Below are 14,698 nucleotides of genomic sequence, written 5' to 3' on the forward strand. Positions count from 1 at the left end.
GTTTTAAAACCAGTGTTTTAATGAATTGCTGCATGCTTTGAACAGCAAGTAACCTGACAATCAAGGCATGCATCGTGTAAACAACTGTCTGAATAAGGAGTAATTGTCGTGGTTGCAGGTGGATTGGAGCTGAGGGTTTGTATGTACTGGTACAACTGGGTGGCTGTAGGGAGTTGATTCATTTGTGGAATAGTGACCGGTTAACCGATGACAAAAGCATGTTGCATACCAGTCACTGTTGGAGTGGTTCTCCGGTAACTGAACGTCTTGAGTCTAGGGAAAAAGGAGAAAAACAACGAAAAGCACTCCGAGATAGCAAGAACTGTAGATGTTCTGATCAGCCTAAGAATTATGAAGATCATTTCAGCAACCTATGAATTGAACTGCCTTCCAGTTTTCCTCTGATCATAACCTTTTCTTTCATGTGTGTGTGTGTGTATGTAAAGGGGAGTTTATAAGATGCCCTCTTCAGATCAGAAAGGAAGGTACTGAGGGTGGAGATGCAAATCAAAGGTCTAAATGTTTTATTTGTAATTAAACGAGACATCCTTGTACTGAATGCTGGAACTGTACTTCTCTGGCATTTGTTTTTGCTTTCCCGTGCACAATATTTGTGTCATGTCTGTCTCTGTTTTTTTTGTATGTGTATGGGAACTTTAAGGAAGGGGTAGAGTTGAAATTATAGATAAATATTTTGGCCAAAAAATAGTCCAAGTTGAACTGCTATTCATGTAAAAACCACAGTTTGTGAAATAACTGCACAGAGGCCGGTATCCCATCACCAAGTCACCCTTTATTTACATGTGCACAGTATATAGACCCTGACCAGCCAGATCCAAGCCAGTCCCTAGACTGAGGAGAATTTCTGTGACCCCCTGTTTATTGCGTCTTTATAAGTGAACAGTCTCTGAAATTACTGCAGTATTAAATTGGTGAATGGATTACTGTATGATTTCTTTTAACCTACTTTTTCTAGTCAACTTGTTCAGAGATGTTATTACACACCGCTAGAGCAGGTGGTCCTTGAACCTGGACCTCCCAATCCAGGCGTAGGGACACTACCACTGTGCAACAAGAGGGCCAAGAATTTCCAGATTCTGAAAATCAGTTAGAAATGCTATCATCGCTATGAATTAGCAGAATACATCAACTGTTATTCCCCGACTGGGAATCGAACCCAGGCCGCAACAGTGAAAGTGCTGAATCCTAACCACTAAACCACTGGGTAACGTGGCAAGGTGAGATGGCCGCACATTATCATGGCAAACACATCATTCAAATGAAAATACGAATCGTTAAATTTGTGGTAGGAAGCCTGCAGACTTGGTCACCATGGGGTTGAAACCATGACCTTGGTGTTACCAGTTGTATCGATCTGAACTAACCAACCACCGCAAAGACTCCTATTTCTGTCTGTCAGCCAGGACTCCCTGATTGGCCCAGGTTAACAATGGCAATTAAGGATCTCCTAGCCAATGAAATCCACCTGGCCCTGGTTCCAGTCACTACAGTTTCATTACAATAAGTAGTTGTTTTCTTGTTAATGGAGAAACCTAGCTGTGCATATTCTTATAAACTGAATTACATAGTTAGATAAAATTGCACAATTCTGTGGTTTAGTCAAAATTTCACATTGGTGACAACTTTGGGAATAGCGGCAATGGATTTTTAACGCCCAACCCCAGTGGTCATGACAATCTACCGTTTAATCCTTCTGTATATTCCAATCACTATTTAATTTTCCAAAGTGTGAATGTTACAACTTGTTTTGATGTCTGTGAGAATTCATCAATTCATGGCACACTGTTGCTGTTTGCTGTAATCGCCTGCAGCTATTGCCCAGAATGAATCAACTTCTGGGAAAGTGAAATCAATGCCACAGTGTGCACTAGGTTTATTTTGTGAGTAATTTGCCTCCAGCTCAACAGTAAGCACCATCAAATCTGTGGCAATAAATTTTTATCAGCTTTTTTTTTAAATGGAATGAAAACTTAACATTTTGTCTAAACATGCCATCTATAACTGAAAGTTGCAGTTTCTTTGTGTTTTTGGCCATGAATCTGTGATGCTTCCATTGCGGTTTCAGCATAGGTTGAAGCACGCTGTTTAACCATTGACAATGAGGCAGCGTTTTGAGAACTAACTTGGAAGCAGGGATGCAATGGATAGGAAATGTGGCAGCTTTTAAATGAAGCTCCAATTTTCATTTCTCTCTTCTCTATCATCTCTTTACTGGACCAGCCTATCTCACTCCTTCTACTTCTCTGCAGACTTGCTCGATGAAGCTCTGTGTCCTGTAAGGCCAAGGATAAGGACAGGCTGATGTGGCTGTGAGTGAAGCAGGTATAGGGATTACAGAAGACAGCAGTAAGGAGCCTTAAGCCTTGCAATTGTCTAACAAGATTAAGGTTCTTTTAACTATGAATGAGAGCAGGGACTGAATGGAGAATTAGCAAACTCACTGTGGCGTGTGGCATAAGAACCCATTCAAACACGAGTGAAAAGAAATGTATTTGCACAGAAGAGCAGTACAGCTAGGAGGATAGATACTGTTCTCTGATGACAAGAATGAGTCCCAGACACTCTACTGTTTGTCTGATAGCAGGGTTAAGGGTGTCAACTCAAGGGTAGAGAGGGACTGGGATTTGGTCTATGGCTATGGAGGCATTTGGTGATTAACTTGTAAGTATTTCTGTAGTCATGGTGATTTACTTTAAAACATGGTATTAGAGAGAGACTTCCTGTAGAGTATTGGGGTTTTGATTTCATTGGGTGAGTTTTATGAGCATAAAGAGGAAACCATCATGTATTCAGCTTCAGGTAGAAGGTTCGAGAATGGAATTTCGTTTTTGCTCTTTGGAGAGTGGTGCATTGGGTGCTTATAGCTTGAAGAATGCCATTGGAATTTAGTTTGCAGAAGTCTTGGCCGAAGCTGGATGTAAAACAATTGATCTTGACAAAAGGAGTTGGTTTAGAACTGTAACAAATCAGTTATCTCAGTGAAAGGAGTTTGGTTTTAAAATTCTACACCACAAGTCATTCAAAGCTGACAAAGTCTAAGCTCAATTGTATGAAGAGTCAAAACAGATACTACTGTGAAGACTGGGAATTGAAGTCACCATTAAATAAGCCTCATATACGTGACAGAGGAAGGAAGTCTGTCTGCTGTGAGTACTGTAAGAGTGTTGCGTGGGTTACTGAGATTATAAAATACAATTTTTTTTCAAATTCATTAAGCTTGGGTTATATGTGAATAGTTTGGATTATTATATTTTATTCTTAATTTCCTTTGTTTTGTTGTTAAAATCAAATCTGCAGCATTGCATATCTTTTTTAAAACAAAAACAATATCTGATCTATCAAGCCAGATTTGTCAGGATCTGACTTGACCAGTAATAATTTCAGCTGGGATCATAACATAAAAGATTAGGAAAACAAAGCCAATGAAGATTGACTTACAAAAAAGGAAAAAATTAGTAATGAATATCAAAATACCCAGTATGTTCTTATATAAGTATGTAAAAAAGAAGAGGACTGCTAGAGTAGGCATTGGCCTTCAATGAGTGAAACTGGCAAATTAATGAGAAGCAAGAAAGTGGCAGAAATTTTATGCAATTATTTTGTAGTTTTCTTCACATAGAAAATATTCCCCAAATAGTGGAAAAGCAGGGAACAAAGAGGAGGGAGGAACTGGGAACAATCACAACCACAGATGGAAAGTATCGCGAAAATTAATGGAACAAAAGGCTGTCTAATGGCCTGAGTGCTACGGTCTTAGAGGATGTGTCTACAGGGAAAGTAGTTGCATTGGTTGTAATCCTCTATTCCAGATTCGGTAAAGTTCTGATCAGTTTGTGTAATGCCATTGTTCAAGAAAACCAGAGCCACAAAGCAGAAAACTACAGGCCACTTAATCTAACTTCTGTCATTGGGAAAATACTGGAATCTATTATTTAGGTGGGCGTAGCAAGACATTTGGAAAATTGTAATGCAGTTAGGCAAAGCCAACATAGTTTTGTAAAAGGGAGCTAGTCTTTGAGGAATTTATGAGAGGCCTTTGAGGTTGTACTGTGGGTGGCTGAAGGAGCATGTAACGTATTTAGATTTCCAAAAGGTATTCAATGAAGTGCCTCATAAAGGGTCATGTTTAAGGTGAGTGCTTATGGTGGTGGGAAAGATGCATTAGCATAGATAGGGGAATGGATAACTAATGGAAAGCAGTCAGGAGATGTGGATCATTTTCGGGTTGGTGAGTTTTAACTCACTGTGTCCTGCAGGGAACAGTTCTGCGCCTCAACAATATGTAATGTTTATTAATGACTTGGATGAAGGGACTGACTGTGTTGTGGCTAGGTTTGTTGACAATACAAATAAAGTAGGAAAATGGGTTACTAGGAAGATACAGAATCATCAGTGGTATATAGGTTGTGAGTGGGCAAAATTGGGAGATGGAACATACTGTGGGAACATGAGATTGGCAGAAAGGATAGAAAACCAGAATACTGTTTAAATGGGGAGAACTGCAGGATCTGGGTGTCCTTGTACGTGAATCTGTACAAGAGAGCATGCTAGTACAGCAAGATGTTTGGAAGGCATCACAATGTTGGTCTTTATTACATAGGGGATGGAGGATAAAAGTGGGCAAGTATTAGTACAACTGTACAGGGTATTTGTGAAACTGTACCTGGATTACAGTGACAAATTTTGGCTCCTTACTTAAATAGGTATATACTTGCATTGAACGTAGCCTAGTGAAGGTTCAGTAGACTGATTCTTGGAATGAAGGATTTGTCTTATGAGGAAAGATTGAAAAGATTAGTCCTGTGTTCATTTGAATTTAGAAGACTGAAAGATTGAAACACAAGGTTCAGTGGTGGGGGTGGTGGTGGGAGGGGCACTGTTTGCTTAGATACTGAGAGGATGTTGGGACAATTTAGAATTGGGGACACACTTTAAAAATGAGTTTCTCACATGTAAAGCTGGAAGTTACTTTTAGGTTTGTTGATCTTCAGAATTCTTTTCCAAACAGCAGTGAAGGTTCAGTAGACTGAATATATGCAAGGCTGACATAATTTAAATCTACAAGTAAGTTGAGAGTTATGGGAACTGGCATAAAGTGGTGTTAAGTGCACAATCTGATCATTCATGAATCATCTTAATGAATCATAGTGCAGGCTTAATGCACTGATTAGATCTACTCCTGTTTCTAATGATTTTGAGTTATGTGGAAAAACAGTCTGTTTTCTTTGGAAAAGGGACTTCAAGTGACATTTTGGAAACTTAAATTATGAAAGCTTTGAATTACTTACACTGGCTGTGACAAGTAGTTCTTTTTTAATTAAAAAAACAAAATAGGAAATTCAGTGCAATTAGGGAAAAGAGTAATGGATTGTGGAATCACAAACAAATTCACTGACTCAAATGGGGCATGTAGGTTCAGGAGTTAGCTGATTAACTTTAATAAAAAGAGGTTACCAAACCTGTGTACCACTGGGAGTAGATGATCCATCTGTGACGCTGTGGGGATATGCACAAGAAATTATCTAATGGTAATGTCGACTGTTTGTTTGCTTCTCAGAAGTAACTTTATAATGCTGTGGAAATTTGGCACATCCTGAAGCAATTAAAACAATGTTAAAAAAAACCTTCTTTGTGGCTGAGTATGTTGCATTAAAATTGTATTTTCTGTGAAACAAAGGATGAAAAATAGGCAGAAGTTTAAAGACAGGTATTTGTGTACAAGGCATGGGCCTTAAAGGGGTTAAAATATTAAATCCATCTTGTCAGAGTACATTGGCAGCTGGACGATCTGGAAAGAGGTATGCAGTAAGTAAAGTTTCAGGCTTATGTTTCAGAGGATTATGTGATGGGAGAAGATTTGAGATTGCTCAAAACGCAAGCTTGTTGGGCCGTAAGATTTAAGATTTTACTACTTTAAAGGTGAGAATTCATATTAATGGTTGTTATTTAATTTCCTATTTGAAGTCATTCTACTGACATTATCCACACAACAATTAGCAGAATAAGCCTTTAACAACAAGAATTTATGCAGATTTATTATTGTTCCATTGTTTCTTGCAGCATTTCTGTACAACGCCTAGTGCTATCACATGTACATGGGTTCAAGAAACTGTACATTTAAATGTAATGCTTGGATTGAGACTTCTGTCAATTTATGTAAAATGGTCTCAACTCAATAATCCAAGGGAAGGCCATTGAACATTTTCCTGTGTAAATTACGAGAAGATATATTTTGAATTTCTCCTTCAATAATAACTGCTGATACTCTGTAGTAGTAAATATATTGGATAAACTTACTGCTTAGAATTACTGTACACTTACATGTTTGACAATTATGTGCAGTTATCATGGGCTGTTGAATAGGAGAGATTGGAAAGAGATGTAATGTATTGGAACTCTTTTCCAGAAAACTGCTCCAGTCTAGGATCTGCTATCAGCCATTTTATTGAGTATTAAAGCTGACCTTTAAATCTTTTTTTTTGTAGTTGTACCTCTTGCCCTTTGTTTTATTGAATAAATTCCAGCACAAATCAGATCAGTTAAAATGTTCCTTGCAATTCAGAATCTACTGAGCAAACAAAGTACTTGGCTGGAGTATAAAGGAATTGAAACCAACTGCATGTGTGACCCTTCATCTCACTTTTTTCACTTGCTTCCATTGCTCAAGGCAACAACTGTCTACTACGCCAAAGTAACTGAAACTTTACTTGGGAGCACAGCCAAGATCTGCAATTGAGCTGCCCCATTTACACTGCAGCCACACTATAGGACAGCTGCTCATTATTAATAATGACATGCATATGTATAGAGAAAAACTCTAACTTCCTGACTCGTCTCCCCTTTGCACTGCTAGTTTGTGCCAATGTACCATGTGCTAACAAAAAATAAAGTTTTGGTGCAAAATATTGTGCAACTGGTTGCATTTTAAATGTGAGTTTTGCTGAAAGTCATTGAAATGAAAGTTGAATTTGCCAAGTTTCACTCTGAAATTTTTAAGATCCTTTTTAAATCATGCTTCACTTAATGGAGTGAAGTTATTCCATGCCAGTAGTTGGAATTGGCAGTCTCGTTTTCACCACACCCCATTGTCTCTCCACTGAAGTTCACAGAACAATATTCAATCATATTTTTTTGGAGGCACGTTTCCTAGGATCGCTGTCACTTCTCCTTGGTTTGAAGCTTACCAATATTTTCCAAGTTAATGGAAAATATAAACTGAGATGGTGCAAAATCCGCTGGTGCAGACCAATTCCACCTCCTATATCTGTGTACTTTCACAGGTTTATCAAGGAAAGGGGAGAATTGTTAAATTTGAGCAAACTTTTCAGTGCTGATTTTTCTTGATAGTTACAGGACAATTTCATTAAGAAAACTGGAAGTGATTATTTTCATATACTGCTATCCCAAGAAGGTGTAAGCTAGATGAGGCATCATTTAAAAAAAATTGGATGATGGGTTGAGGCCCATTGGTTAAAGGGCAGAAAAGTTGATGAAATCCACAGGCAGTAATGACTGATAGCAGTAAGCTTGCTTTATTAAAATGTTGATGATTGGTGAATGAATTAAACCTGAATACTTTTCTTATCAACCTAATAAATGGTCCTGGAAATCTGCCTCTTCCATCCATTGTTTGATGGTTTATCCTAGTATCTCTATGTGACACTTGTAAAAGAAACTTTGGCTATTTCATTTGATTACCAACACTATCTTGAGTCGTTGTTGCACGATTGTGTCTCATAGTGACTTGTGTAAAATGTTTATAACTATTTGGAAACTTGGATCGAAAGTGGAAGAAAGATGAATATCAATTTTCAGTTCTGTGAAGATGACTTTTTTAAACAGAGGTCAGAAAGTCATTTTTGAACAGTAAATTTAAACATCAGTTCCTAGGTAGCTGATTGGTGACATTCAGGATTTAACTTAAATCACTCAATTGAGTTGTTATGAACTTCACAAACAAATGATCAGGGACTACTAGTAAGTTGTGTTCGGAAGAAGAAAAGTCATCCTAACAGGAGATGTTAATTTGTAGGAGTCTCTAGCGAGTGAGAGTTGGTAGAATTCTGCAGGTTGTTAGAATTAGAAAGATTATCTAGACTATCAAAGCTGAAGAGAAGTCTTTTGGTCATCTAGACCAAGAAGGAAGGCTGGAAAGTGTCATTTAACTTTTTAAAAAAAAACATAGATTCATGAGAGGAGTGACACTTCACTTGGATCGAGTGACTGTAAAGCACATTTCTGAGTAAAAGATCTTTAGGGTTATTGAGATGTATAGCGCAGAAAAAGGCCGTTCAGCTCATCAAGTCTGCAGTCACCAAACTATTCTAATCCCATTTCCCAGCACTTGGCTCATAGCCTTGTCTGCCTTGGCATCATAAGTACACATCTAAATATTATAAATGTTATGAGGGCTTCTGCCTCTACCACTCTTAGAAGCCGTGTTTCAGGTTCCCACCACTGTCTGGTTGAAAAGTTCTTGCTCCTATCCCCTCTAACCCTCCTGCCCCTTACTTTAAATCTATGCCTCCTAGTCATTGACCTCTTCATCAAGGTGAATAGTTTCTTCCATCTATACTTGTCATAATTTTATACATCTCAATCATATCCCCCTCAGTCTCCTCTGCTCCAAGGAAAAATACTCAGTCAGTCCAATCTCTCTTCATAACTAAATCTCTCCAGCTCAGACAACATCCTGGTAAATATCCCATGCACCCTCTCAAGTGCTATCATATGCCTCCTATAATGATGATTCCAGAACTGCGCACAGTACTTTAGCTGTGGCCTGAACCACATTTTATACAATTGCAGCACAACTTCCCTGAACTTTACACTCTCTGCCTCAGCTAATAAAGGCAAGTATTCCCTACACTGCCTTAACTACTTCACAATCTACCTGTCCTGCTACTTTAAAAGACCAGTGGAGATGCACACTAAGGTCCCACTGATTCTTGGTGCTTTTCAGGGTCCTACCGTTCATCATGTACTCCCTTACCTTGTTCGTCCTGCCCAAGTACATCACCTCACACTTATCCGAATTAGATTCTATTTGCCACTGATCGGCCTGTCTGTATCCTCCTGTAATCTAAGGCTATCCGCCTCACTATTTACCAAGCCACCAATTTTTGATTCATCTGCAAACTCAATCCTCCTATATTCAAGTCTAAATCATGTATATGTACTACAAACAGCAAGGGCCCCAACATTGATTCCTGTGGAACCCCACTGGATACAGATTTCCAGACACACACACGTCCCTCGACTATCACCCTCTACTTCCTGCTACTCGGCCAATTCTGTAGCCAATTTGCCAAGTTTCCTTGAATCCCATGGACTCTTACTTTTGCTATCAATCTCCCATTCGGAACCTTCTAAAAAGCCTTAATGAAGTCCAAGTAGACTATGTCAAATGGATTGCCCTTATCTTCACACCTAATCACCTCTTTGAAAAACTTAGTCAAGTTGGTCAGACATGACCTCCCCTTAACAAAACCATGCTATTCTTGGTTAATCTCTATCTCGCCAAGTGCAGATTAAGTCTATTCCTCAGAATTAATTCCAGTAGTTGCCCACCACTGAGCTTAGACTGACTGGCCTGAAGTTTCCTGGTTTATCCTTCGTTCTCTTGTTGAATAATGGTACTACATTGGCTGGTCTCTGGTTGTTTGGCACAGTTGCTGTGGCCAGAGAGAATAAGTGAAAATCATAGCCATTGCCCCTGCTATTTCCTCCTTGGCTTCGCTGAACAGTTTGATACATTTAATTTGCTCCTGGAGATTTATCTACTTTTAAGTCTGCCAACCACTCAACCTCCTCTCTGTCTATGGTAATTTCTTTAATTGTACCATAGTCCTCCCTGAGTTCTATACCCACGTCATTCTTCTCACTAATGAACACTAACATGAAGTATTCATTTAGAACAGTACTTACGTCCTTTGGATGCACGCACAAATTTCCACTGTGGCCCTTAAGAATAGTACCCTTTCCCCAGATATCCTTTTACCCTTAATGTACTTCTAAAATAAGCTAGAATTTCCTTTATTATGTGTGCAATTATCCTTTCATTCCCTGTTTTTGCACTCCCAATTTTCTTTTTAAGATCCCTCTTGCACATTATGTACTTCTCTAGTGTTTTTACGGTTTGAACCCCAAGTGTCTGCCATAAGCTTCCATTATTCCTTTATCCAATCCTGTGTACTCCTCCATATCCCAAGTTCGATTGATTTGTTACTCGCACTGTTTATCTTTATTTGAATATGTTGGCCCTGTACTCATCCTATTTCCTCTTGGAATGTATCCCGCTGCTCTGACACAGATTTATCTAAAAGTATCCACTCCCAGACAACTTTAGCTAAATAACATCTGATCTTAGTAAAATTGGCCTTTCCCCAGTTTAGAACTTTGATTTTAGGCTCATCCTTGTCTTCTTCCATAACAATCTTAAATCTAGCAGAGTTATGATCACTGACTGCAAAATGCTCCCTCACTGATACTTCACCCATTTGCCTCACTTCATTACCTAAAATTAGGACTGGGACTGCCCCTCGATTGTAGTGTTTTCTACATACTAGATTCTATATATTTCACTGTATATTCTATATAGATTCTAGATTCTATACATGTCACTAAATTCAATAAATTGAGTTGGGTAGTTTTACTTTTTTTTGTGCAATAAACTTGTGTTGTTTTGTTAAGAATGTTGGCAGCCACATGTTAATATGTTCGATGATCGACCACCATGCTAGCCAAACTACAAAAATAGCATTTATGATCTATCATATCTCATCACTCTGGAATCTGACTTGTCCAATATTACCACTCTTTGAACCAGTTCTTTATGAAAATGGTTTACTGTAGTACCAACGTAGTGGTGAGCATTGTCACACTGGCTGTGCATGTTTGACTGTGATACACCATGGATAATTCTGCCTCTGACACACAGTCCAGCATCACTTGGCTTCAAATTATTGCTTGTTGAGACGTGGCCTGCTTTCAAATCTTTATTTAATAAGTGCAGTCAAAAGATACGTTAAATGTGGCTCTCTGTATTGCTGGTTGTGTTTGATAACATGGAGAGGGAACCACTGCAGCCATGGTTTTACAGTAGTTTTACATTGTTTCCAGAAATGACTCTGGAAGATTTTCATATTAAAACTCTAGACATCACAAACTTATGGAAAAATCCAGTGAGTCTACGTAGTGTAATTTTAGTGCCCACCAACTGTTAAATGGAATATTTAATTTTCGTCAAATGGCCAAGACTATGTCAAAGATCACAGATGCCTTTCTTTGTTGGCTTATGATGTTGTGTGGTCAACATTGTAGAACAACAGCTTGCTTTTACTTTGGACTGTTAACATAGTAGAACATTCCAAGGCTTTACAGAACTGTTATCACACAAAATTTGGCACTTTGACATTGAGCCACATAAAGAAAGATTAGAGGAAATGAATAAACGTTTGGTCAAAGGGGTAGATGTTAAAGAATGTGATCAAGGATAGAGAGGCTGAGGGGTTTGGGAAAAGAAACTTGCCATGTAGAGCTAGGCAGCTGGAAGCATAGCTTCTGATGATGATGTGATTAAAATAGTGGTTACAGTGGAGAGAAGCATAGACCTTGGAGGGTTGTAAGGCTGGCGGGAGTTGTTTCGCTGAGACCGGGGCAAGGTCATGGAGGGATAAAACGAGGGTGCGAATTTTAAAAGTGAGGCATGATCAGGAGCCTTGGTAAAGACATAGCAACAACTGCAGATGCTGGAGTCAGAGATAACACCGTATGGAGCTGGAAGAACACAGCAGGCCAGGCAGCATCAGAGAAGCAGGAAAGTTGACATTTTGGGTTGGGACCTGACCTGGCCTGCTTTGTTCTTCCAGCTCCACACTGTGTTATCTTAGCCTTGGTAAAGAGGCCTTCTGTGAAATTCAGGTTGGGCTTTCTAGCTGTTTCAAACTGCAGCTGTAGTAATTGAATAAGTGCAGCATTACATCAAAACTTGCTGGACTAACAAGCCAGAGGTTATGAGTTCACATTCCCTATGGCAAGCTGTGTAATTGAATTCAATAAAGGAAACTAACAATCCCAACCCACTTTACATGTTATTCCAGTCCTACATATGTTAATGATTCTGAAATCACTCTATCAAAAGAAAATACATCACAAAGACAACCAATGTGGGACAATGAATTCAGTCTGAGCACATCTCTTGAGTAAGTATGAGCAATGTATGAGCTGAGATGCTGGGCGTCAGGGTTTATGATTGAATGTCTGATAAAGACCCGTTTTGGCAATATTCTGTATAATCTGTACCTGTCCATATTGCACTGCAGTGGCTCAAGAACAACACTTCCCCCAAGGGCAAGAGCTAAAAATAGATAGGACAGCTGCTGACTGGAAAAAGCCCAACAGCTACCCTTTCAGAGTTTCCCAGAACAGGAGCTGACAGAAAACTGTGACAGACAGGAGAAAACAACAAAAGAAAAACCCCATCCTGTTCTCCCTTTCACTTTTCCCTCTTTCCTTCCTCCCTAAATTCATTTTGTCTTGCAAATTCAATTGTACCTTTCTACCACTCAGTCTTTCGGTAAGAAATAACCTTGTATTTATGGTACGTTTTGTCACTATACAGGGCTATGTCAGTCTGGGATACCAGTCTTCAGATCACCACAATTTGCAGTTTGTTTGGAGCTTGGCTTGGAGCAATTCCTATTCCACTGGACTGGGACAGACCTTGGCAGGTATGCAGTTGTTCATGTGAGGCCAGAAAAGTATACTAGTTTGAAAAATCTACTTTTCTATGTAGTGTATTGCTCTTTTACCAATGTGCCATTATGGGAAGGGAACAAGTTTGAAAAAGACAAGAAATTAAAAAGCATCTGTAAGTGAAATGAAAAGAAACTCATTAACTGCAAGCATGTTTCTAATTCTAAAATAAAGAAAGCAACAGTTGGTAATATTGAAATTCCACATGCTGGGAGCCAAAATGTTGTTATGATGTAAAGGCCTTTTTGAGAATCACATTTGGAAGTGCAAGTATTTATCTACAGGGATGATGAATGCTCCAACATGTTTAATACATGGTTAAATTACACTGGGCCAAATAAAAAATACGATGCAAATCTCTAGGCTCTCTCTAATACATGGATTTTCAAATTTCAGTTCCTCACTCCAAGAATTCCACAATCATCACATTTCTGTATTTGTTGAACCACATCCATAACTAGCTGATGTCGTGTTACTTTAACTATTAGGTAACTGGATCAAACTTTGTACAGTTCTATAATTCATTTATAATTACAACAACATTGGCCTTTGACAATGTAAAATATTCCAAGATAGTTCAGCACAGCAATATTGAATACATTTTAACACTAGCTACATAAAGAGAAATCACAGAAGATGATCAAGATTTAGTTGGAGATCCATTTTAAAAGAGTGCCTTAAGGGAAGAATCAGAGAGAAGTGAAGAGATTTAAGGAGGCACTTCCCTCCTTAAGGCAGCTGAAAGCATGGGCACCAATGGTAGAGTAATTTTTATTTTATTTGTTCATTAAATGAAAGCATCACCCACCCTTCCTTGTCCCTGAGAATATGGTGGTGAGTTGGCTTCTCTAAATACTGCAGTTCATATGGTGTGGAGACAATCTCAATGCTGCTAGGGAGGGTGTTCCAGGACTTTGACCCAAGGAACAGCAATACTATTGCTTAGAGGATGGTGTGTGACTTGGAGGGAAACATACCTGGTAGTGATGTTAGCACGCATCTGCTGCCCTTGTTTTTCTAGGTGGTTGGAAGTTGTTGCTGAAGAAGCTTTGACAAATTGTGGCAGTATGTCTTATTGGTGGTACACATTGCTTTGTGGTATAAGTGGTGTAAATTGAGCGTGCTGCTTTGTCCTGGATAGCGCCAAGCATCTTGAGTGTTGTTGGAGCTGCATTCAACATGGCAGTAGAACATATTCCATCAAATTCGTGGCTTATGTCTTGTAGTTGGTAGACAGGCTTTGGGGAGTTAGGAGGTGATTTATTTGTTGCCGGATTCCTAGCTCCTGACCTGCCTGTGTAGCCACAGTATTTACATGACCGGTCAGTTTCAGTTTCAGTTTCTGGTAACTGGCAACCTCTGAGATATTGGTATTTGACAGATCAGCAATGATAATGCCATTGAATGTTGAAGGATTATTTAGTAAAGCCTTTGACAAAGTTCTGCATGGTAGACTAATTAGTAAAGTTAGATCAATTGGGATTCAGGGCAAGCTTGCCAATTGCACACAAAATTGGATTGACGGTAGGAGACAGAGGGTGAGGTGGAGGGTTGTTTTTCGGATTAGAGGCTTGTGACCAGCAATGTTCCACAGGGATTGGTACTGGGACCACTTTTGTTTGTCATTTATGTAAACTATTTGGGTGAGAATATAGGAGGTAAGGTTAGTAAGTTTGCAGATGACACCAAAATTGGTGATTTGGTGGACAGTGAAGAAGGTTATCCAAGATTACAGAGAGACCTTGATCAAATGGTTCAATGGGCTGAGGAGTGGCAGATGGAGTTTAATTTGGATAAATGTGAGATATTGCATTTTGGTAAAAACAAACAAGGGCAGGACTTGTACAATTAATGGAAGGACCCTAGATACTGTTGTAGAACAGAGAGACCTAGGGGTTCGGGTATATAATTCTTTGAAATT

At 39.0% G+C, this 14,698-nt stretch overlaps 1 protein-coding gene across 2 annotated transcripts in view; it reads left to right on the top strand.

The window, feature by feature from the left end:
• pigf (phosphatidylinositol glycan anchor biosynthesis, class F) overlaps positions 1–14,698 on the top strand; it is a 48,216-nt gene that overhangs the window by 13,917 nt on the left and 19,601 nt on the right. The window contains exon 4 of one of the 2 annotated variants that reach the window (XM_020510061.2): positions 12,644–12,752. The exons of the other annotated variant lie outside the window; for it this stretch is intronic. Coding sequence (XP_020365650.1) covers positions 12,644–12,752 — 109 coding nt within the window. The remainder of the gene's footprint in view (positions 1–12,643; positions 12,753–14,698) is intronic. 2 annotated transcript variants of the gene reach the window in all.

The sequence above is a fragment of the Rhincodon typus genome, chromosome 9 (assembly GCF_021869965.1).
Source record: "Rhincodon typus isolate 14 chromosome 9, sRhiTyp1.1, whole genome shotgun sequence".
Taxonomy (NCBI): Eukaryota; Metazoa; Chordata; class Chondrichthyes; order Orectolobiformes; family Rhincodontidae; genus Rhincodon; species Rhincodon typus.